The 25,298-nt window shown below is 41.5% G+C and overlaps 4 protein-coding genes across 4 annotated transcripts; 1 reads left to right on the plus strand and 3 right to left on the minus strand.

Annotated features, from left to right (window-relative positions):
• Positions 1 to 1,309: 1,309 nt before the first annotated feature.
• On the minus strand, positions 1,310 to 3,389 carry LOC147329973 (uncharacterized). The gene has a single exon (XM_086291448.1). It carries the CDS (start codon positions 2,984 to 2,986, stop codon positions 1,592 to 1,594), a length of 1,395 nt encoding a protein of 464 aa, XP_086147574.1. The 5' UTR covers positions 2,987 to 3,389; the 3' UTR covers positions 1,310 to 1,591.
• A 3,518-nt stretch (positions 3,390 to 6,907) lies between these two features.
• Positions 6,908 to 8,987, minus strand: LOC147329974 (uncharacterized). Its single transcript, XM_086291449.1, has one exon. The coding sequence runs from the start codon at positions 8,582 to 8,584 to the stop codon at positions 7,190 to 7,192; it is 1,395 nt and encodes a 464-aa protein (XP_086147575.1). The 5' UTR covers positions 8,585 to 8,987; the 3' UTR covers positions 6,908 to 7,189.
• Positions 8,988 to 12,505: 3,518 nt separating this feature from the next.
• Positions 12,506 to 16,113, minus strand: LOC147329975 (uncharacterized). The gene has a single exon (XM_086291453.1). The coding sequence runs from the start codon at positions 14,190 to 14,192 to the stop codon at positions 12,798 to 12,800; it is 1,395 nt and encodes a 464-aa protein (XP_086147579.1). The 5' UTR covers positions 14,193 to 16,113; the 3' UTR covers positions 12,506 to 12,797.
• Positions 16,095 to 25,099, plus strand: LOC147329976 (uncharacterized). Its single transcript, XM_086291441.1, has 2 exons — positions 16,095 to 17,422; positions 22,123 to 25,099. Exon 2 carries the CDS (start codon positions 22,415 to 22,417, stop codon positions 23,975 to 23,977), a length of 1,563 nt encoding a protein of 520 aa, XP_086147567.1. The 5' UTR covers positions 16,095 to 17,422; positions 22,123 to 22,414; the 3' UTR covers positions 23,978 to 25,099.
• The last annotated feature ends 199 nt before the right edge of the window (positions 25,100 to 25,298 follow it).

Raw genomic sequence — 25,298 nt, forward strand, 5'->3', positions numbered from 1 at the left:
TCAAACAATGAGAGAACTTGAAACAGTAACATCACCTAGCAGCTTATTTTAATTAGTGCTAACGTTTTGTTTGCTGGCTAACATTGCTATTATTATAGTCACAGTTAATTGACTTTGAATAGCTTTATTTCAAAAGTAATTTTACAATTTCACAGCCATTTAGCTGTGTTAACTGTACATGCTGTAGGTCATAAGGCGTGCATGGATCATTTTTATAATCAGCCTCTTGTCTTTTGTCCACCACAGACTTTGCCATGATAAATTGGTCAGTTGACAACCAGGAGCCGTACACCTTAACCTCAGAGGCCAGGACATCCAGGGGCAGTGTGAACACGCACTTGCTTAAATGGGACGCAAGACGGACTATAGAGGGCCACCCGCTTGCCAGACAACCAAGTGCTGTCCCTGTCCACGGCCAGTGTGAGAAGGACTCTCACTAAAGTCAACCCACACAAAGCTGCTGGACCAGACAATATACCTGGACGCGTGCTCGGAGCCCGTGCTGACCAGCTGACTGATGTCCTAGCGGGCATCTTTAACATCTCCCTGAGTCAAGCTGTTGTGCCACAGTGCTTTAAAACCACCACCATCATACCTGTCCCCAGACCTTCCCAAAGCCTAATTCCACAATGATTGCCTGAGCCTATTCTTGTTAAATGATGAAAAACTCAAAGGCACGTTTGGGCAGTGGATCTGTGTGAAATCAGCAGCTTGCAAAACGAAATCAAAATGTGTGCTATTGATTCTAAAAATAGAAATCACAATAAAGTTCAACATTTACTAAAACCGCCATTCAGTCATCTGAGAATCTTTACTCATGAAATTATAACGGTTAGATGAATGTATATGCAGTGATTTACTGATCAATGATAAAAGGGGAGATTTATGCAATAACGAAGACTGTCATGAAAAGTATTTGGCATCTGATCTCCTGTAACCTGCGGAGCTAAGCTGTTTTACCAGCTCTGCTCTCTGATTTTTCTTTTTTCTTTTATGAAAAAACACAAGTTGTCAAAGTTATTTGTTTGCAAATGTATTTCAGAAATATCGACATACTTTTTTTAATCAGCAGAAACTTTATGTCAGTAGTGCAAAAACCTGCACTGATCTGACCTCATTTCTTCCTCATCCTGATTCCTGACCTGGGAAGGGAGAGAAATATTTGTTTTTGTTTGTCTTCTTGTTTTATTTAATTCCTTGTGGGATTTGGATCCAACACGTAAAGTATGCATATTATGCACACACACAAACACACATGCAGCTATTACCCATTTCTTGTATTCTTGAATAAATACATTGATTTGACACATTTAATTAGTGACCAATTGTTTTTATTGTTCAATTATTAAGAAAAAAGAAAAGGTGGGGGTGGGTGGGATGGAAAGTAAAGGGAGAGAGGAGAGAAAACCCCAACAATCCCCTCTGAGCAAGCACTAGGCGACAGTGGATAGGAAAAACTCCCTTTAAAGGAAGAAACCTATGACAGAACCAGGCTCTAGAGGGGGCAGTCAACTGTCGGGACTGGTTGGGGGGTGATTGTGAAAAGAGGGGAGGGAGATGGGAGAGGTGTTAGTAGTTAAGGGGGGGGGGATTAAGCTGGAACAGAGGTGGGAGAGGAAGAGGCGACATTGGCAGTACTGAAAGAAGGAGTGTTCCTCCTCCAGAAGAAGCAGAAGCGTTTTTTCTGTTTCTTCAGCTGCTTTTCCACGAGCACCTTTTTCTCGAGGATGAGGATTTTCAGCTCCTCGATTGTTTCGGTGTTTTGCTTCTGCAGCTTGTTGCATTTTTTCTCCACTTCTTCTATTTCAGCTTGTTTTTCTTCCAACCTTTCTTTCAGCACTTTAGATGTTGCCTCCTGTTTCTCAAACTCCTGGAGAAGAAGTTTTTCTTCTCTCTGCTTACTGACCAGCTGTTCTCTCTCTTGAAGCAGGTCTTGATATTTGTGCAGTGTCTCTTCGAACTTTACCTGCAGCATCCTGTTGTTTCCCTCCATGAGCTGGAGTTGGCACTCCATGTCTCCCTGCTTTCTGTCCAGCTGCTCTTTCTCTTGAAGGATTTCTTTATTTTGTCGCAGAGCTTCATCAAGCTTTCGTTGCAAGCTTTCATTTTGTTGCTTGATGCTCTGCAGATTGGAATCCATTTCTTTTTGTTTGATTTCTTGTTCCCTTTTCTCTTGGAGAAGCTTCTCATTTGCTTGCTCTGTGCGATCAAGCCTTTTTTTGTCAACATTGTACATTAGCTCCATGTCTCGGAGCTTGGAGTGCAGCCCTCTCTTCTTCGTGCTGTCTTTCATCTTCTCCTGGAGGAGTTTTCTATTTTGCCGCAGAGCTTGATCAAGCTTTCCTTGCAAGCTTTCGTTGTGTTGCTTGATACTCTGAAGCTTGGAAAGCATTTCTTTTTCTTTTAACTCCTGTTGCCTTTTCTCTTGGAGGAGCTTCTCATTTGCTTGCTCTGTGCGATCAAGCCTTTTTTTGTCAACATTGTACATTAGCTCCATGTCTCTGAGATTGCTGTGCAGCCCTCTCTTCTTCATGCCGTCTTGTTTCTTCTCTTGGACAAGTTTTTCATTTTGTTGCAGGGCTTCATCAAGTTTTCCTTGGAGCTCCTGGTTCTTTTTGTCCATGTCATGGAGATCCTGTTGTTTCCCCTCAATAATAGCTTCCTTTTCTTGAAGCTGGAATGACAACTTTTTTAGTTGAGCGCTCTTTTGCTCATTTTCCTCCATCAAGAACTTAATCTTCTCTGCGTTTCTGAGCGCTTCATCCTCCAGTTCTTCCAAACGCTTTTCCTCTAGTTCCACTTGGTCACACCAGGGAAGAGAGGAAAGGGAAGAGTCTAGTGGCTCATCCCAAGGAAGAGCGTATGGGTCAACTTCTTGTCCCTTTGGATTTTTTTGAGACATGTTGGGTCTGGATACAGTTACAACTGCAAAGGATCCAAATATTTCAAAAGGCTTTTCTGGCGAACGGTTCAATGCTGCACACATCAAGGCTGCGAGAAACGGACTAAAAGTCGTTGCTCTTCACCCCTATTTATAGGTTTTTGGATCAAAGGAAAGAATGGTGGTAAGATTCTACGTGTGTGACGTCATAATTCTGTAAGGCAATGAGGTTGTCACGTGATATTTTTGGAGGAGGGCATTTTTCAACTTGGACAAATTATCAGTAAAGTTTCAATCTCTGTTATTTTCCCCAAAAAACGTGTTGTCGCAATCATGTTTTCTACTGTAATTGGTGCCAACAGATGGCGCAGTTTAAAGTTGGCTGTTACTCTGCCCAGGCTGCTACCATAGAAGAAGAATGTAGACCAATAGTACTTTAACGATGTCCGCTGATCGTTTCCGTGTAAATCTTAGCATTGCTTTAGCCGTCAAGCTAAAGGTTTAGCTTCATACTGCCATATTTTCAGAGCAACAAAATATTTAAACGGTCTCAGATCATGGTGAGTATTTGAAAAAATGTTTATTTAATGTGAAGCCTGTGATGTGGAAAGGTTAGCAAGCGTAATTTTGCCTATTGTGTTATACACGGGTGCTTACATCCGAGTAGTGTTGATCTTTTCTAAGGTCCATGGGTTTATCCAACGAGCAGCTAAGTCACCGTTATATCTGTAATTTTGTGTGCAACGTCTTAATGCAAAAAAACAAAAAACAAAAACACAATGCGTTTTTAAGCTCTCTCTGCGTTCACTGCCTCTGCAAGTGTCAAACTTCCTCGCTTTAGCTGATGCTAACCAACATTAGCGCTTACGGTTCGTATATAAACACAACTGTCAGCCCTTCACTTTTGGTGCCGACCACATTTTGAGCATTTTCTACAGTTTGTGAAATGGTCGCCATTGGCATTACATGCCAGTAGTGTTCGCTAATTGACTTTACCGGGGATTATATTTATTACAACGTTACTGCGTGGAAGTGATCATAGTGTATGCTTATGAACGTGAGTGGTAGGTGTTATTAGTGCGACTTTACCCTTAATTAGTTTTCCCACCGGAAGTAGAGTTGTTTATGCGACGTGATGGCTAGAGCAGTCCCAAACAATCGATTGCGTTTCTTAACAGACCAATTCTCTCCAAACTTTTAGGGTAAGCTAGACTCGAGATATGGTTGCAATAATACGAACAAGAGCGCAACAGCATATTGACAATGGCGAGAACTTTAATATTTACATTGTGTTAGTGCACCCATCGCTCCGCATCCTTAACGCTACATTGATGTCGAGAGTCTCTGACACAGCTGTGCTCTGCAGCACAGACACCCTGCTTATCTGTGATTCGGCCAGACTGGTGTTGAACTCCAAAGACATGCGCGGGGTTAGGTTAGTTGGCTGTTGGTGTGAGTGGTTGTCTGAGTCTCTCTAATAACCCTCCAACAGACTGGCGACCTGTCCAGGGTGTACTTTTGCCCTATGACAGCTGAAATACAACCTGAATAAAATAAGTAGGAGAAAATGAATGATGTTTATGAACTGTAGTTAATGTAGTCAGACAATAAGTTACCGAGCAACAGGCCACAAGTCTTGGTGCAGAATCATACTAAGATTTAAAAAATAAAATGTTGGCACTGGTGTTTGAAACAGTATACTGTCAGTAAGACTGGAGCAACTGCACACATCTGGAAACTAATAACTAGAGTAGTTAGTAACATTTTGTTACTGCATCCATTTAGCCAGGTATAATTAGCATGTCTACATACATGTCATTTCTAATGTGGTCCTATGTGGTATGTTGTAGGACAGTGAAGTGTCTGACACTGACCATGTAGCAGTGCCTGAGAACACTGGTATGGAGGGGGAGAACGCACCTCTTTACTGTATTTGTCGGAAACCAGACATCAACTGCTCCATGATGTAAGTATATATCAGTTTTATATTTGCAGTATGCGCAGTAGGGGTGGGCGCTAGCTTCAGCAATGTTATCAGAGGTTTTTTTTTTCAAATGAAGAGCTTCTATTTCGAGAAAACTACCAATAAGGATATATGCACAGATATAGAAAACAATACTGTAACATTTTATTGATGCTTGCAGTTTGGAGGAAGCAGTATTTGCAAGTGTAACTAAATTCCAGGCATTTTCCATCCTTCTTTTCCTATCAGCTTTTTTCTAGTTGTCAGTGTGAACCAAGGTGTCAGGAGCAGCATTATAGTGCAAAAGTAGTGACCCAGCATAGATCAAATGTAAGCACAAAAGTAGCCAAGGTAGTGTTTTTCCTGGAAATTTTAAGTGAAAGGATAAAGTAACTGCTTACCACTTTAGTTTAACAATGATTAATGAAATGTAACCGTGTAACTCATCAGCAGTCTGCACAGTATGGTCACATATTAAAACTGAAGAATATGTTGTACTTGTTGTAGTGTTTCATCATGGGTCCAGTTTTTACCCAGGTGCTTAAAGCCCTTCTTTACCCTCATGTAACACCAACAGTAATTTCCAACCACTATTTCCTGTTCCTGTCAGTCAAACAAACAGACGACAAACATCTTCTATAAACAGGAATAATGTCATTTTATCGGATTAGAAAACATCTAATCTAGCGTTGATATTACACTGCTGTTTAGTGTCTGGCTGATCTCAGTGTCACCAAAATATCTGCCCTACATGTCAAACAATGAGAGAACTTGAAACAGTAACATCACCTAGCAGCTTATTTTAATTAGTGCTAACGTTTTGTTTGCTGGCTAACATTGCTATTATTATAGTCACAGTTAATTGACTTTGAATAGCTTTATTTCAAAAGTAATTTTACAATTTCACAGCCATTTAGCTGTGTTAACTGTACATGCTGTAGGTCATAAGGCGTGCATGGATCATTTTTATAATCAGCCTCTTGTCTTTTGTCCACCACAGACTTTGCCATGATAAATTGGTCAGTTGACAACCAGGAGCCGTACACCTTAACCTCAGAGGCCAGGACATCCAGGGGCAGTGTGAACACGCACTTGCTTAAATGGGACGCAAGACGGACTATAGAGGGCCACCCGCTTGCCAGACAACCAAGTGCTGTCCCTGTCCACGGCCAGTGTGAGAAGGACTCTCACTAAAGTCAACCCACACAAAGCTGCTGGACCAGACAATATACCTGGACGCGTGCTCGGAGCCCGTGCTGACCAGCTGACTGATGTCCTAGCGGGCATCTTTAACATCTCCCTGAGTCAAGCTGTTGTGCCACAGTGCTTTAAAACCACCACCATCATACCTGTCCCCAGACCTTCCCAAAGCCTAATTCCACAATGATTGCCTGAGCCTATTCTTGTTAAATGATGAAAAACTCAAAGGCACGTTTGGGCAGTGGATCTGTGTGAAATCAGCAGCTTGCAAAACGAAATCAAAATGTGTGCTATTGATTCTAAAAATAGAAATCACAATAAAGTTCAACATTTACTAAAACCGCCATTCAGTCATCTGAGAATCTTTACTCATGAAATTATAACGGTTAGATGAATGTATATGCAGTGATTTACTGATCAATGATAAAAGGGGAGATTTATGCAATAACGAAGACTGTCATGAAAAGTATTTGGCATCTGATCTCCTGTAACCTGCGGAGCTAAGCTGTTTTACCAGCTCTGCTCTCTGATTTTTCTTTTTTCTTTTATGAAAAAACACAAGTTGTCAAAGTTATTTGTTTGCAAATGTATTTCAGAAATATCGACATACTTTTTTTAATCAGCAGAAACTTTATGTCAGTAGTGCAAAAACCTGCACTGATCTGACCTCATTTCTTCCTCATCCTGATTCCTGACCTGGGAAGGGAGAGAAATATTTGTTTTTGTTTGTCTTCTTGTTTTATTTAATTCCTTGTGGGATTTGGATCCAACACGTAAAGTATGCATATTATGCACACACACAAACACACATGCAGCTATTACCCATTTCTTGTATTCTTGAATAAATACATTGATTTGACACATTTAATTAGTGACCAATTGTTTTTATTGTTCAATTATTAAGAAAAAAGAAAAGGTGGGGGTGGGTGGGATGGAAAGTAAAGGGAGAGAGGAGAGAAAACCCCAACAATCCCCTCTGAGCAAGCACTAGGCGACAGTGGATAGGAAAAACTCCCTTTAAAGGAAGAAACCTATGACAGAACCAGGCTCTAGAGGGGGCAGTCAACTGTCGGGACTGGTTGGGGGGTGATTGTGAAAAGAGGGGAGGGAGATGGGAGAGGTGTTAGTAGTTAAGGGGGGGGGGATTAAGCTGGAACAGAGGTGGGAGAGGAAGAGGCGACATTGGCAGTACTGAAAGAAGGAGTGTTCCTCCTCCAGAAGAAGCAGAAGCGTTTTTTCTGTTTCTTCAGCTGCTTTTCCACGAGCACCTTTTTCTCGAGGATGAGGATTTTCAGCTCCTCGATTGTTTCGGTGTTTTGCTTCTGCAGCTTGTTGCATTTTTTCTCCACTTCTTCTATTTCAGCTTGTTTTTCTTCCAACCTTTCTTTCAGCACTTTAGATGTTGCCTCCTGTTTCTCAAACTCCTGGAGAAGAAGTTTTTCTTCTCTCTGCTTACTGACCAGCTGTTCTCTCTCTTGAAGCAGGTCTTGATATTTGTGCAGTGTCTCTTCGAACTTTACCTGCAGCATCCTGTTGTTTCCCTCCATGAGCTGGAGTTGGCACTCCATGTCTCCCTGCTTTCTGTCCAGCTGCTCTTTCTCTTGAAGGATTTCTTTATTTTGTCGCAGAGCTTCATCAAGCTTTCGTTGCAAGCTTTCATTTTGTTGCTTGATGCTCTGCAGATTGGAATCCATTTCTTTTTGTTTGATTTCTTGTTCCCTTTTCTCTTGGAGAAGCTTCTCATTTGCTTGCTCTGTGCGATCAAGCCTTTTTTTGTCAACATTGTACATTAGCTCCATGTCTCGGAGCTTGGAGTGCAGCCCTCTCTTCTTCGTGCTGTCTTTCATCTTCTCCTGGAGGAGTTTTCTATTTTGCCGCAGAGCTTGATCAAGCTTTCCTTGCAAGCTTTCGTTGTGTTGCTTGATACTCTGAAGCTTGGAAAGCATTTCTTTTTCTTTTAACTCCTGTTGCCTTTTCTCTTGGAGGAGCTTCTCATTTGCTTGCTCTGTGCGATCAAGCCTTTTTTTGTCAACATTGTACATTAGCTCCATGTCTCTGAGATTGCTGTGCAGCCCTCTCTTCTTCATGCCGTCTTGTTTCTTCTCTTGGACAAGTTTTTCATTTTGTTGCAGGGCTTCATCAAGTTTTCCTTGGAGCTCCTGGTTCTTTTTGTCCATGTCATGGAGATCCTGTTGTTTCCCCTCAATAATAGCTTCCTTTTCTTGAAGCTGGAATGACAACTTTTTTAGTTGAGCGCTCTTTTGCTCATTTTCCTCCATCAAGAACTTAATCTTCTCTGCGTTTCTGAGCGCTTCATCCTCCAGTTCTTCCAAACGCTTTTCCTCTAGTTCCACTTGGTCACACCAGGGAAGAGAGGAAAGGGAAGAGTCTAGTGGCTCATCCCAAGGAAGAGCGTATGGGTCAACTTCTTGTCCCTTTGGATTTTTTTGAGACATGTTGGGTCTGGATACAGTTACAACTGCAAAGGATCCAAATATTTCAAAAGGCTTTTCTGGCGAACGGTTCAATGCTGCACACATCAAGGCTGCGAGAAACGGACTAAAAGTCGTTGCTCTTCACCCCTATTTATAGGTTTTTGGATCAAAGGAAAGAATGGTGGTAAGATTCTACGTGTGTGACGTCATAATTCTGTAAGGCAATGAGGTTGTCACGTGATATTTTTGGAGGAGGGCATTTTTCAACTTGGACAAATTATCAGTAAAGTTTCAATCTCTGTTATTTTCCCCAAAAAACGTGTTGTCGCAATCATGTTTTCTACTGTAATTGGTGCCAACAGATGGCGCAGTTTAAAGTTGGCTGTTACTCTGCCCAGGCTGCTACCATAGAAGAAGAATGTAGACCAATAGTACTTTAACGATGTCCGCTGATCGTTTCCGTGTAAATCTTAGCATTGCTTTAGCCGTCAAGCTAAAGGTTTAGCTTCATACTGCCATATTTTCAGAGCAACAAAATATTTAAACGGTCTCAGATCATGGTGAGTATTTGAAAAAATGTTTATTTAATGTGAAGCCTGTGATGTGGAAAGGTTAGCAAGCGTAATTTTGCCTATTGTGTTATACACGGGTGCTTACATCCGAGTAGTGTTGATCTTTTCTAAGGTCCATGGGTTTATCCAACGAGCAGCTAAGTCACCGTTATATCTGTAATTTTGTGTGCAACGTCTTAATGCAAAAAAACAAAAAACAAAAACACAATGCGTTTTTAAGCTCTCTCTGCGTTCACTGCCTCTGCAAGTGTCAAACTTCCTCGCTTTAGCTGATGCTAACCAACATTAGCGCTTACGGTTCGTATATAAACACAACTGTCAGCCCTTCACTTTTGGTGCCGACCACATTTTGAGCATTTTCTACAGTTTGTGAAATGGTCGCCATTGGCATTACATGCCAGTAGTGTTCGCTAATTGACTTTACCGGGGATTATATTTATTACAACGTTACTGCGTGGAAGTGATCATAGTGTATGCTTATGAACGTGAGTGGTAGGTGTTATTAGTGCGACTTTACCCTTAATTAGTTTTCCCACCGGAAGTAGAGTTGTTTATGCGACGTGATGGCTAGAGCAGTCCCAAACAATCGATTGCGTTTCTTAACAGACCAATTCTCTCCAAACTTTTAGGGTAAGCTAGACTCGAGATATGGTTGCAATAATACGAACAAGAGCGCAACAGCATATTGACAATGGCGAGAACTTTAATATTTACATTGTGTTAGTGCACCCATCGCTCCGCATCCTTAACGCTACATTGATGTCGAGAGTCTCTGACACAGCTGTGCTCTGCAGCACAGACACCCTGCTTATCTGTGATTCGGCCAGACTGGTGTTGAACTCCAAAGACATGCGCGGGGTTAGGTTAGTTGGCTGTTGGTGTGAGTGGTTGTCTGAGTCTCTCTAATAACCCTCCAACAGACTGGCGACCTGTCCAGGGTGTACTTTTGCCCTATGACAGCTGAAATACAACCTGAATAAAATAAGTAGGAGAAAATGAATGATGTTTATGAACTGTAGTTAATGTAGTCAGACAATAAGTTACCGAGCAACAGGCCACAAGTCTTGGTGCAGAATCATACTAAGATTTAAAAAATAAAATGTTGGCACTGGTGTTTGAAACAGTATACTGTCAGTAAGACTGGAGCAACTGCACACATCTGGAAACTAATAACTAGAGTAGTTAGTAACATTTTGTTACTGCATCCATTTAGCCAGGTATAATTAGCATGTCTACATACATGTCATTTCTAATGTGGTCCTATGTGGTATGTTGTAGGACAGTGAAGTGTCTGACACTGACCATGTAGCAGTGCCTGAGAACACTGGTATGGAGGGGGAGAACGCACCTCTTTACTGTATTTGTCGGAAACCAGACATCAACTGCTCCATGATGTAAGTATATATCAGTTTTATATTTGCAGTATGCGCAGTAGGGGTGGGCGCTAGCTTCAGCAATGTTATCAGAGGTTTTTTTTTTCAAATGAAGAGCTTCTATTTCGAGAAAACTACCAATAAGGATATATGCACAGATATAGAAAACAATACTGTAACATTTTATTGATGCTTGCAGTTTGGAGGAAGCAGTATTTGCAAGTGTAACTAAATTCCAGGCATTTTCCATCCTTCTTTTCCTATCAGCTTTTTTCTAGTTGTCAGTGTGAACCAAGGTGTCAGGAGCAGCATTATAGTGCAAAAGTAGTGACCCAGCATAGATCAAATGTAAGCACAAAAGTAGCCAAGGTAGTGTTTTTCCTGGAAATTTTAAGTGAAAGGATAAAGTAACTGCTTACCACTTTAGTTTAACAATGATTAATGAAATGTAACCGTGTAACTCATCAGCAGTCTGCACAGTATGGTCACATATTAAAACTGAAGAATATGTTGTACTTGTTGTAGTGTTTCATCATGGGTCCAGTTTTTACCCAGGTGCTTAAAGCCCTTCTTTACCCTCATGTAACACCAACAGTAATTTCCAACCACTATTTCCTGTTCCTGTCAGTCAAACAAACAGACGACAAACATCTTCTATAAACAGGAATAATGTCATTTTATCGGATTAGAAAACATCTAATCTAGCGTTGATATTACACTGCTGTTTAGTGTCTGGCTGATCTCAGTGTCACCAAAATATCTGCCCTACATGTCAAACAATGAGAGAACTTGAAACAGTAACATCACCTAGCAGCTTATTTTAATTAGTGCTAACGTTTTGTTTGCTGGCTAACATTGCTATTATTATAGTCACAGTTAATTGACTTTGAATAGCTTTATTTCAAAAGTAATTTTACAATTTCACAGCCATTTAGCTGTGTTAACTGTACATGCTGTAGGTCATAAGGCGTGCATGGATCATTTTTATAATCAGCCTCTTGTCTTTTGTCCACCACAGACTTTGCCATGATAAATTGGTCAGTTGACAACCAGGAGCCGTACACCTTAACCTCAGAGGCCAGGACATCCAGGGGCAGTGTGAACACGCACTTGCTTAAATGGGACGCAAGACGGACTATAGAGGGCCACCCGCTTGCCAGACAACCAAGTGCTGTCCCTGTCCACGGCCAGTGTGAGAAGGACTCTCACTAAAGTCAACCCACACAAAGCTGCTGGACCAGACAATATACCTGGACGCGTGCTCGGAGCCCGTGCTGACCAGCTGACTGATGTCCTAGCGGGCATCTTTAACATCTCCCTGAGTCAAGCTGTTGTGCCACAGTGCTTTAAAACCACCACCATCATACCTGTCCCCAGACCTTCCCAAAGCCTAATTCCACAATGATTGCCTGAGCCTATTCTTGTTAAATGATGAAAAACTCAAAGGCACGTTTGGGCAGTGGATCTGTGTGAAATCAGCAGCTTGCAAAACGAAATCAAAATGTGTGCTATTGATTCTAAAAATAGAAATCACAATAAAGTTCAACATTTACTAAAACCGCCATTCAGTCATCTGAGAATCTTTACTCATGAAATTATAACGGTTAGATGAATGTATATGCAGTGATTTACTGATCAATGATAAAAGGGGAGATTTATGCAATAACGAAGACTGTCATGAAAAGTATTTGGCATCTGATCTCCTGTAACCTGCGGAGCTAAGCTGTTTTACCAGCTCTGCTCTCTGATTTTTCTTTTTTCTTTTATGAAAAAACACAAGTTGTCAAAGTTATTTGTTTGCAAATGTATTTCAGAAATATCGACATACTTTTTTTAATCAGCAGAAACTTTATGTCAGTAGTGCAAAAACCTGCACTGATCTGACCTCATTTCTTCCTCATCCTGATTCCTGACCTGGGAAGGGAGAGAAATATTTGTTTTTGTTTGTCTTCTTGTTTTATTTAATTCCTTGTGGGATTTGGATCCAACACGTAAAGTATGCATATTATGCACACACACAAACACACATGCAGCTATTACCCATTTCTTGTATTCTTGAATAAATACATTGATTTGACACATTTAATTAGTGACCAATTGTTTTTATTGTTCAATTATTAAGAAAAAAGAAAAGGTGGGGGTGGGTGGGATGGAAAGTAAAGGGAGAGAGGAGAGAAAACCCCAACAATCCCCTCTGAGCAAGCACTAGGCGACAGTGGATAGGAAAAACTCCCTTTAAAGGAAGAAACCTATGACAGAACCAGGCTCTAGAGGGGGCAGTCAACTGTCGGGACTGGTTGGGGGGTGATTGTGAAAAGAGGGGAGGGAGATGGGAGAGGTGTTAGTAGTTAAGGGGGGGGGGGGGGGGGGGGATTAAGCTGGAACAGAGGTGGGAGAGGAAGAGGCGACATTGGCAGTACTGAAAGAAGGAGTGTTCCTCCTCCAGAAGAAGCAGAAGCGTTTTTTCTGTTTCTTCAGCTGCTTTTCCACGAGCACCTTTTTCTCGAGGATGAGGATTTTCAGCTCCTCGATTGTTTCGGTGTTTTGCTTCTGCAGCTTGTTGCATTTTTTCTCCACTTCTTCTATTTCAGCTTGTTTTTCTTCCAACCTTTCTTTCAGCACTTTAGATGTTGCCTCCTGTTTCTCAAACTCCTGGAGAAGAAGTTTTTCTTCTCTCTGCTTACTGACCAGCTGTTCTCTCTCTTGAAGCAGGTCTTGATATTTGTGCAGTGTCTCTTCGAACTTTACCTGCAGCATCCTGTTGTTTCCCTCCATGAGCTGGAGTTGGCACTCCATGTCTCCCTGCTTTCTGTCCAGCTGCTCTTTCTCTTGAAGGATTTCTTTATTTTGTCGCAGAGCTTCATCAAGCTTTCGTTGCAAGCTTTCATTTTGTTGCTTGATGCTCTGCAGATTGGAATCCATTTCTTTTTGTTTGATTTCTTGTTCCCTTTTCTCTTGGAGAAGCTTCTCATTTGCTTGCTCTGTGCGATCAAGCCTTTTTTTGTCAACATTGTACATTAGCTCCATGTCTCGGAGATTGGAGTGCAGCCCTCTCTTCTTCGTGCTGTCTTTCATCTTCTCCTGGAGGAGTTTTCTATTTTGCCGCAGAGCTTGATCAAGCTTTCCTTGCAAGCTTTCGTTGTGTTGCTTGATACTCTGAAGCTTGGAAAGCATTTCTTTTTCTTTTAACTCCTGTTGCCTTTTCTCTTGGAGGAGCTTCTCATTTGCTTGCTCTGTGCGATCAAGCCTTTTTTTGTCAACATTGTACATTAGCTCCATGTCTCTGAGATTGCTGTGCAGCCCTCTCTTCTTCATGCCGTCTTGTTTCTTCTCTTGGACAAGTTTTTCATTTTGTTGCAGGGCTTCATCAAGTTTTCCTTGGAGCTCCTGGTTCTTTTTGTCCATGTCATGGAGATCCTGTTGTTTCCCCTCAATAATAGCTTCCTTTTCTTGAAGCTGGAATGACAACTTTTTTAGTTGAGCGCTCTTTTGCTCATTTTCCTCCATCAAGAACTTAATCTTCTCTGCGTTTCTGAGCGCTTCATCCTCCAGTTCTTCCAAACGCTTTTCCTCTAGTTCCACTTGGTCACACCAGGGAAGAGAGGAAAGGGAAGAGTCTAGTGGCTCATCCCAAGGAAGAGCGTATGGGTCAACTTCTTGTCCCTTTGGATTTTTTTGAGACATGTTGGGTCTGGATACAGTTACAACTGCAAAGGATCCAAATATTTCAAAAGGCTTTTCTGGCGAACGGTTCAATGCTGCACACATCAAGGCTGCGAGAAACGGACTAAAAGTCGTTGCGCTTCACCCCTATTTATAGGTTTTTGGATCAAAGGAAAGAATGGTGGTAAGATTCTACGTGTGTGACGTCATAATTCTGTAAGGCAATGAGGTTGTCACGTGATATTTTTGGAGGAGGGCATTTTTCAACTTGGACAAATTATCAGTAAAGTTTCAATCTCTGTTATTTTCCCCAAAAAACGTGTTGTCGCAATCATGTTTTCTACTGTAATTGGTGCCAACAGATGGCGCAGTTTAAAGTTGGCTGTTACTCTGCCCAGGCTGCTACCATAGAAGAAGAATGTAGACCAATAGTACTTTAACGATGTCCGCTGATCGTTTCCGTGTAAATCTTAGCATTGCTTTAGCCGTCAAGCTAAAGGTTTAGCTTCATACTGCCATATTTTCAGAGTAACAAAATATTTAAACGGTCTCAGATCATGGTGAGTATTTGAAAAAATGTTTATTTAATGTGAAGCCTGTGATGTGGAAAGGTTAGCAAGCGTAATTTTGCCTATTGTGTTATACACGGGTGCTTACATCCGAGTAGTGTTGATCTTTTCTAAGGTCCATGGGTTTATCCAACGAGCAGCTAAGTCACCGTTATATCTGTAATTTTGTGTGCAACGTCTTAATGCAAAAAAACAAAACAAAAACACAATGCGTTTTTAAGCTCTCTCTGCGTTCACTGCCTCTGCAAGTGTCAAACTTCCTCGCTTTAGCTGATGCTAACCAACATTAGCGCTTACGGTTCGTATATAAACACAACTGTCAGCCCTTCACTTTTGGTGCCGACCACATTTTGAGCATTTTCTACAGTTTGTGAAATGGTCGCCATTGGCATTACATGCCAGTAGTGTTCGCTAATTGACTTTACCGGGGATTATATTTATTACAACGTTACTGCGTGGAAGTGATCATAGTGTATGCTTATGAACGTGAGTGGTAGGTGTTATTAGTGCGACTTTACCCTTAATTAGTTTTCCCACCGGAAGTAGAGTTGTTTATGCGACGTGATGGCTAGAGCAGTCCCAAACAATCGATTGCGTTTCTTAACAGACCAATTCTCTCCAAACTTTTAGGGTAAGCTAGACTCGAGATATGGTTGCAATAATACGAACAAGAGCGCAACAGCATATTGACAATGGCGAGAACTTTAATATTTACATTGTGTTAGTGCACCCATCGCTCCGCATCCTTAACGCTACATTGATGTCGAGAGTCTCTGACACAGCTGTGCTCTGCAGCACAGACACCCTGCTTATCTGTGATTCGGCCAGACTGGTGTTGAACTCCAAAGACATGCGCGGGGTTAGGTTAGTTGGCTGTTGGTGTGAGTGGTTGTCTGAGTCTCTCTAATAACCCTCCAACAGACTGGCGACCTGTCCAGGGTGTACTTTTGCCCTATGACAGCTGAAATACAACCTGAATAAAATAAGTAGGAGAAAATGAATGATGTTTATGAACTGTAGTTAATGTAGTCAGACAATAAGTTACCGAGCAACAGGCCACAAGTCTTGGTGCAGAATCATACTAAGATTTAAAAAATAAAATGTTGGCACTGGTGTTTGAAACAGTATACTGTCAGTAAGACTGGAGCAACTGCACACATCTGGAAACTAATAACTAGAGTAGTTAGTAACATTTTGTTACTGCATCCATTTAGCCAGGTATAATTAGCATGTCTACATACATGTCATTTCTAATGTGGTCCTATGTGGTATGTTGTAGGACAGTGAAGTGTCTGACACTGACCATGTAGCAGTGCCTGAGAACACTGGTATGGAGGGGGAGAACGCACCTCTTTACTGTATTTGTCGGAAACCAGACATCAACTGCTCCATGATGTAAGTATATATCAGTTTTATATTTGCAGTATGCGCAGTAGGGGTGGGCGCTAGCTTCAGCAATGTTATCAGAGGTTTTTTTTTTCAAATGAAGAGCTTCTATTTCGAGAAAACTACCAATAAGGATATATGCACAGATATAGAAAACAATACTGTAACATTTTATTGATGCTTGCAGTTTGGAGGAAGCAGTATTTGCAAGTGTAACTAAATTCCAGGCATTTTCCATCCTTCTTTTCCTATCAGCTTTTTTCTAGTTGTCAGTGTGAACCAAGGTGTCAGCAGCAGCATTATAGTGCAAAAGTAGTGACCCAGCATAGATCAAATGTAAGCACAAAAGTAGCCAAGGTAGTGTTTTTCCTGGAAATTTTAAGTGAAAGGATAAAGTAACTGCTTACCACTTTAGTTTAACAATGATTAATGAAATGTAACCGTGTAACTCATCAGCAGTCTGCACAGTATGGTCACATATTAAAACTGAAGAATATGTTGTACTTGTTGTAGTGTTTCATCATGGGTCCAGTTTTTACCCAGGTGCTTAAAGCCCTTCTTTACCCTCATGTAACACCAACAGTAATTTCCAACCACTATTTCCTGTTCCTGTCAGTCAAACAAACAGACGACAAACATCTTCTATAAACAGGAATAATGTCATTTTATCGGATTAGAAAACATCTAATCTAGCGTTGATATTACACTGCTGTTTAGTGTCTGGCTGATCTCAGTGTCACCAAAATATCTGCCCTACATGTCAAACAATGAGAGAACTTGTTACAGGAAAAATGATTCTATGTTTCTTTACCTTCTTTTAAATGTACAAAGATGCCTTTTGTCTGCCCTTTGCCTATGGTTAGATTAGTTTAGAATTATCTTTTTAGACTTTCTCAGCAAAGACATACTGTTTTGGGACATATTGTTTTATCTCTCACAGCCTTCTCCCAGCTCTCTGCTGACGAGACTAGCGCCACATATGGAGTTGTTTATTTTATTTGTTTTGTATTTTCTTATCCTGTTCTCACTGTCTTTCCTATAAAAATTACCAAGCCACTGTGCATGGTGTGAGTTGTTCTTGGCAGCTCACCCGTGTACACGTTTGATAAAGAAAGTAACTTTGTCTCATTGTGTCTTTATTTCTCCTGGGTCTTTTACAGAGTTTTCCCCCAACATTTCTTGGTCCTTCGACAGCCGGATCACCTCCATCGTGTCCCATCTCCGTGACCAGTCCACGTTGTTCGCCTGTCGACAGCCCACACACCAGGTGTGTGGAAAAAGACCAAGAGCGTTAAATTCGGGTCTTGGCCAACGTCTTAGAAAGCGACCCACGGTGGTGGGACCCGATCGAGGTGGACCAGACCCGGCGACACTGACCAGGTAGATACAGACACACTGACACAATCTTGCGTAAAAGCGCATTTTGAATTCAGGGAATTTAAAATAGCGGAAGTAGCTCGTCGACTGGTAGCGTAGCTCGTCGACTGGTAGCTCTGGGAGCTCGTCGACTGGTAGCTTTGGAGCTCTGGGTAGCTCCCCCAGCTGGGTCTAGACTGGGTCTAGGGAGTAAGTAGCTCTGGGAGCTCCCCTTATCATAAGGGTTCCGGTCGCGCGCGTCGAAGCTGTGAATGTGAATGTGTGTGTGTGTGTATTGTTTTAATTAATGGAGCAAGCTGAATTTTCACGGTCCAATAAGAGACTGAGCTGCTCCTACTGTGTTTTTCTTTTACTGCTATTCACTGACGTGCTGGTGAGTTGAGAGAACGGTCGAGTTCCGTCTCGTAAAGTTCACACCGCTTTTGGAAATAGTCCGAAAGTAGAAGGGCGTGTGAGCATCCACTCTCGTCTCTAATACCAGCGAAGGTGATAGCAGCTGTATCGTGTATATATTACTTAAACAAAAATAAGTAAATACATAAATAAGATGGGTAATCAAGCAAGTGAAATTAAAACTCATTCCTGCTGACGAGCAGTGGTGAGAAAAGAAAAGTCCAGACGCCGGACAAAAACAGTGTCTGTAAACTGAGAGATTTAAGAAAACAAAATATAAACAGTCAGAAGAACAGAACTCAACTGCCAGTTTAGTAAAACCAGAAGACGAGACACTGTGCAGTTCCCACAATCCTTTTAGTAAACCATCACTCACTCCTGCAGCCGCATCTGCAGCAACACCCATATCAGGAAGAACTTAATAATCCCTTATTAAGTGAAAACTAGAGATCAAAGTAGTTTGTAGTTTAAAAGGGTTGAAAACAGACCCCACTGAGTAGATATAAATATAAAAAGTACGAAATAAAGATGAACAAAGGGAAAGTTACAGTAGAAATTATCTTTAGAGTATTTGAAATTAATAATAGCAAGGATAACAACCTGTAAAGTGATATTAACAATGAAACACAGTTGACATGATGACCATGCCCAGCATGTATAAAATGAATATAAAGCAAATAATTCACACGAAAATATTTTAATAAGGTATATTAAGGCTGTGTCATTGTTCAGCCAAGGACAGTGTGTGAAAAGGTAACTGTCTCCACCCTGGGAAAAGGATGATTCTGCAGGTCATCTGAAGCCCTTGATGGATACAAAATAAAATATAAATAATATATTATAATAGAACTGCCTGGTCCGCCATGCAACAGAGAGAACAAATGTGACCGCAGATTGGATGAATTCTAAATGATCTGTTTGCTGAATAAGATGATCCTAACTATCAAATTGGCTCAGTAGTAGTATAGTGGTACACACTGATAAAATATTATAATATGCTATTGCTGTTATATAAGACAAAGATGATAATATTAACAATGACATAATATTAATATGAAGAGGCACCTTAATCAGTTATGATGTGAGGTGGATAATTGTTAAGCAGTAGTCTGCATCAAGCTTAAGGTTTGCTGAAACTCAGTGTAATGACATGTGAGATGAAGACAATACAGAGAATAACTAAACTAATGAAGTGCATAGAGGCACTTGACCAGCTTGAAACTTATCATCCTAGAATGACACATTGCTGAGATATAGAGCACACCTATAATAACAACCAATAAGCAAAACCCTGTAGACAACAGCTAAAACTACAGGATTGAGAAGCTGAATTAAATATGTAGACACTGCTAAGCTGATGAACATGTTCCACATTTTCTTTTCTTTTTATTTATTTGTTTCTTTTAGAGCAGAAGCTGCTGTAACACACCCAAAGAAAGACTGTAGGTCTGACCAACCGTCTCAGTCATGGGCAAAAAGATGTCAGTCAATAAAATTCTAAAAGATAATTTATTGACGAAAAATATATCAAGAGATAAAAGATAAAACAGTCCAGTGTCCCACTTAAGAATTGTATAAAAACACACAGTCCCAAGGCCAGAGCCAGCTATGCCACACAGCCAAGTTGCACTCCACATGTTGCCTTTAACAGGGTTAGAAGTCGTCCTTGGAGACCCACCACCCTGCAAGCATATAGTCAGTGGTCACTCAAGCCTCTGCAACTCTGCTGCCTTTAGGCTGTGGCATATAATAGGCCCTGGACTGCACAGAAAGACAAAACGACACACTTAATATAAAATTCATAGGGCAAAACCCATCCATCCCAAACATATCTGATTTCATCACATTACATACCTGCACAGAGAGACAAAACAAAACAGCAGTGGTTGTAGTGTGGGCTATAAGTAGACCAGTGTATCAGTGCAATCAAGTACACCTGCCTCTAATTAGTCCAACCTCATTCCAGCCATTGGCTCACCAAAAATGTGACACACACAAAACCACTCCCAACCCAGTGCAACTTCACACAATAATATGGAGCTGAATTAACACAGGCACATTAGTCTACCATGTTACAAGCTGCATGCTATTAAAAGCCAACATATGCAGACTTCTGCCTTGTTCGGGTGGCAGCATTTTTCTTTTTTCTTTTGTGTCCTGACACGTTTATGTTTTTTGTTTTTGTTTGATTATTTTGTTGGTTTTGGAAACGAATTTAAACGAACTTATGACAATACTTGAGAGTCACAGTGACACATAGTGATTAGGCATATGATTGAAAAATGCCTAGGTTTAGAGCTGTGAGCTATGCAAAGTTAAATATATATGTACATATATATATATATATGTATAAATGGGAAACAACCCTAACTTGAAAGTTTGAAATGTGTGAGATCCATGAATTGTTTGAAAAACTAGAAATTATTTAAAACTGCCTTAAGTGAAAATGTAGAGTTGCATCTATTCTCCCAAACCAAGACAAACAAAAAAGAAGACGCTTTCTGTAACTTCAAAATAAGGCTGACTGTTGACAATAGACTAAAACACTAATCCACAGGTGGCTATCAGGAACAGAGAGGCGAGCAAAGTCACAAACACTAAGGCTGCAGACAGCCACGCAGAAACAGCAGATAACATAGAGACAACGCCTGCTAGAACCGTGGAGAGGAAGGTCACTTCCCACGAGATTGTAGGAGTAGAGGACAAATTAGTTGCAAAGTCAGCTTCAGGCCACACAACTGTACAACAATTAACTGCCCTTTTAGAACTAGTACACACAGCAAGTGGCCGCAGGTGCTTTATTAAATGCATATATGACCCGTCATGCCATTCTTTTCTGGTATTACACCTGAGTGCCAGAAACCGACCGAGTATCACAACATTCTGAGATTTAAACAAACTCCAGGCCCAGATCCACCTTATGATCAGCAAGTGTGGAAGCTAGGAGAACAGCATTTGACCTTACAGCACAGGCCGAAATTGTGTAGGTTACGCAGTAACCACAGATAGTAAAATAATAGAAGCAAAACCACTTTCTTCTTCATGTCCTGCACAGAGCGCTGAGCTGATAGCTGTGATACGCGAAAGCTAAATACACAAAGACAAACTAATAAACATACATACAGACAGCCAGTATGTTTTCTCTGCTGTGCATCATTTTGCAAAAAATTTGGCATAACAGAGGAACGATTACACCAACTGGCAAACCAGCATGCCAACCTCTTACAACGCCTACTGACTCTTTCATTACTACAGGCAACAATTTTGCTGACAGAGCAGCAAAACAGGCGGCACAACAGGCAAACATCACATTGATGGCAGTAAACACACATCAGATTCCACTGGATGTGTTGAAAAATGAACAAAAAGCAGCAAGCACAGCAGAGCAGGCAAAATGGCTAAAACACGGTGCAGTTCTGACAAACGACTTAATGATGTGTTATGGCAAGCCAGTGTTGCCAAAATTCCTCCACAAAATGGCGGCATTAGTGACTCATGGCTGTACGCATTTGTCAACGGGGGGACTGACCAGTATTGTCAACTCTCATTTCTACACTGTAAATTCTACACAATACTCTCATTTCTACACTGTAAATTCTACACTGTAAATTTTGAAACCTCAGCAAAACAATTTGTCAGAACATGCATGACGTGTCAAAAATATAATGCTCAGGGTAACCTGCGACCACAAAGAGGCCGTTTTCCAACTCCGCCTCATCCTTTTCACACAATTCATATGGATTTTATTGAACTAAGCGAATGTCAAGGGTCAAAATACGCCCTAGTGGTTATAGACGTGTTCTCAAAGTGGCCGGAAATCTATCCAGTGAAAAAGGCAGATGCAATTTCAGTAGCAAAGTGCCTGTGCAATCACTTCATACCCACATATGGCATCCCAGCTTTGATACGGTCAGACAACGGCACTCATTTTGTAAATGATGTCATCACTAAGGTCTCTGAAGCACTCGGTTTCAGCATAAAACACCACTGTGCTTATCACCCTCAGAGCGCAGGCCTTGTAGAGAGAACTAACGGCACTATAAAGCAAAGGCTCAGGAAGTGCATGGCAGAAACAGGAAGGCCGTGGCCTGAATGTTTGGGTTTAGTGAAAATGTGGATGCGCTTAACACAAGGCTCCCATAAACTAACTCCATTTGAAATCATTCATGGCAGGCCGTTTCCACTGCCTATTACCAGTCAACCAATAGACAAAGCAATCAGAGAAAACACATTAGCAGAATGGATGTCTAAGCTGTTAGAAAACAAAGAGATCATTGTACATAATCAACAACCTGATGATGTTTCTCCAGTGTCTTGCAGACTAAAGCCCGGTGACTGGGTTCTGATCAAGGTGCTCCAAAGGAAAAACTGGAGCACACCCAGGTGGGAGGGGCCATACCAAGTCCTCCTCACTACACCGACCGCTTGCAAAATTGCGGAACGACCATCCTGGATCCATCAGAGTCACTGCAGGCGAGTCAGTGAAGCCATCTAAACACAGCTGACGGCAGGCTTGCCCGCTTGTTGTGATCTCGCCCGGTGGAGGGGTCAGCTTTCCTGGCCGGGGGGTCTACTCGCGACAGGAGGGTGTGTTCCGTCGTCATGACGTGGTGGCTCTTAATAACTGCAGCGGCCCTGACCATGGCCGGGCTCCTCACCTTTGCTTCCATGAGGGACAACAAGTCACGCTACATGGAGAAAAGGCAGACACTGTATGACAAAGGAAAGTACACCAAGTTTCCCCATGGATACGCCACTAACTTCTGGTGGCAGTTTATGAACACTACAGCTCACTTGAATAACAAAACTGACTGCTATGCATGTACCCATATGCCCCTATCCTCGCAGACGTCTGGCCTGTGGCCGTACAGCATACCTGAAGATCGCAGTTGGTGCCTGTTGGGCCTGGCAACACATCCAGGCTACGGTACTCTTTGGTCCAAAGCCAACTACAGCATCCCAGCGAAAGCAACCTGGAGGTCATCATCACTCACAAATGTGAACTGTTCCGGACAGACATACCTACTGACCTGGCCCCAAGTCTCAGACCCGCTGCCTGATGTAATTCTACTGAACAAACTGAACGCATCACAACTGCCAGTATGTGTGATGAACAATGGCTCGCGGGCAGTGGGGGAGCTGCCTACTCACCTATGTAAGCACATATACACTTTCTGCCCACCAAGGAACGAGAGGAAGTGTATGGCCTGTTCAATCAACGCCACCTGTGCCAGTAACACGACGCTGATGGGCCTAAACTGTCGCTCCGACTACAGCTACCGAATGCCACTACAAACAAAGACTCAGTACCAGACAGGATGTGCACGGACGGCACCCAGCAGCAGAGGAACCAGAGTTTTGGCTGACTGGTACTTCTTATGTGGCAACAAGGCTTATCTGTCACTCCCTGAAGGTTGGGGAGGTCTGTGCGCCCTGGTGGAATTATCAGATCACGTTTTCTTCATGCAAAGTGTTGCACATCACCCAAGCAGCCGGCAGAGACGTGAAGTGGACATCGCCTCCCCCAATTCTTTCGGCATTACCGTGGACACTGGAGTGCCGGGAGAGTTTCGCATCTGGGGAGGAGGAGTGAAATTCTTACAGAGCTTGATCCCCGGCATTGGAGTTGCCGAGGTGCGGGATCACGTGGAGATCAACCGATATGCTCTGCTACGACACATCAACTTGACTAAGACCCTGGGAACTGCCTTAGCAGGAGAACAGCAGGCCATCAGAACGATGGTGCTGCAGAACAGACTGACACTAGACCTGCTAACAGCATCACAAGGAGGAGTTTGCAAGCTGATCGGGGAAACATGTTGCACTTTTATCCCTGATGGATACGAAACTGGAGGAGACATTTATGAAGCTTTGCAGAATTTGACCGCTCTGCAAAAATATGTCACTGACCACACACCTGGAGCAGCTACAGCACAAGGCTGGTTTGACTGGCTGTTCAGCGGTTCATGGCTGGCTACTGTAGCAAAGCCATTTTTTCTTCTAGGTCTCATCATGATAGCACTGCTCATATTAGTGTTGTGTGTGTTGCCATGCCTAAGAGTAATGATTTCAAAGATGATAACAACTACAATGACTGCTTATATTGCCGTGCCTCAAGAAGAACAACATCCCGTTGCAATTCTATTAGAAGAGAACTTGTACTAGCTGCTAATAAATGACGTGGTGATTAAAAATGACTTGTCAAGTGATCACGCACTGATTAAAACATTAGTAGGTTATGCAAGTTTTCATGCTTTTATTTTTTTGAAGTCTTCAGTTTTAAACATAAAGTTTTCAATTTAAGGTTTGCATCATTTTAAATATAAGGTTTTCATCCTTGTATTTTTTGAAGTTTTCATTTTACATATTAGGTTTTCATCATTTTTAAATATAAAGTTTTCATTTTACTTTTCATCCTTTTATTTTTTGTAGTTTTATTATTTTTTCTTGTTTATTCCACTTGTTATTTCATTTACTCTGATTTTCATTTACTATGTTTTTCTTTTTATTATTTTCTTTTGTTTTATTCTTTAGACCAAATGACTGCCATTTCTGCTATGCTGACATTTTGAAAATTTTGGAAATTAAAAATTGCCTAAGATACTTAATAAATAATTTTCATAGACAATTGTTGTATACATTTAAAATAAGTTAAACAGGAGGGAATGTTACAGGAAAAATGATTCTATGTTTCTTTACCTTCTTTTAAATGTACAAAGATGCCTTTTGTCTGCCCTTTGCCTATGGTTAGATTAGTTTAGAATTATCTTTTTAGACTTTCTCAGCAAAGACATACTGTTTTGGGACATATTGTTTTATCTCTCACAGCCTTCTCCCAGCTCTCTGCTGACGAGACTAGCGCCACATATGGAGTTGTTTATTTTATTTGTTTTGTATTTTCTTATCCTGTTCTCACTGTCTTTCCTATAAAAATTACCAAGCCACTGTGCATGGTGTGAGTTGTTCTTGGCAGCTCACCCGTGTACACGTTTGATAAAGAAAGTAACTTTGTCTCATTGTGTCTTTATTTCTCCTGGGTCTTTTACAGAGTTTTCCCCCAACAGAACTTGAAACAGTAACATCACCTAGCAGCTTATTTTAATTAGTGCTAACGTTTTGTTTGCTGGCTAACATTGCTATTATTATAGTCACAGTTAATTGACTTTGAATAGCTTTATTTCAAAAGTAATTTTACAATTTCACAGCCATTTAGCTGTGTTAACTGTACATGCTGTAGGTCATAAGGCGTGCATGGATCATTTTTATAATCAGCCTCTTGTCTTTTGTCCACCACAGACTTTGCCATGATAAATTGGTCAGTTGACAACCAGGAGCCGTACACCTTAACCTCAGAGGCCAGGACATCCAGGGGCAGTGTGAACACGCACTTGCTTAAATGGGACGCAAGACGGACTATAGAGGGCCACCCGCTTGCCAGACAACCAAGTGCTGTCCCTGTCCACGGCCAGTGTGAGAAGGACTCTCA

The sequence above is a fragment of the Aulonocara sp. 'chitande type north' Nkhata Bay genome, linkage group LG5, assembly GCF_057382095.1.
Source record: "Aulonocara sp. 'chitande type north' Nkhata Bay isolate Kocher_YH1m ecotype deep benthic linkage group LG5, A_spYH_male_GT1.1, whole genome shotgun sequence".
Classification (NCBI taxonomy): domain Eukaryota; kingdom Metazoa; phylum Chordata; class Actinopteri; order Cichliformes; family Cichlidae; genus Aulonocara; species Aulonocara sp. 'chitande type north' Nkhata Bay.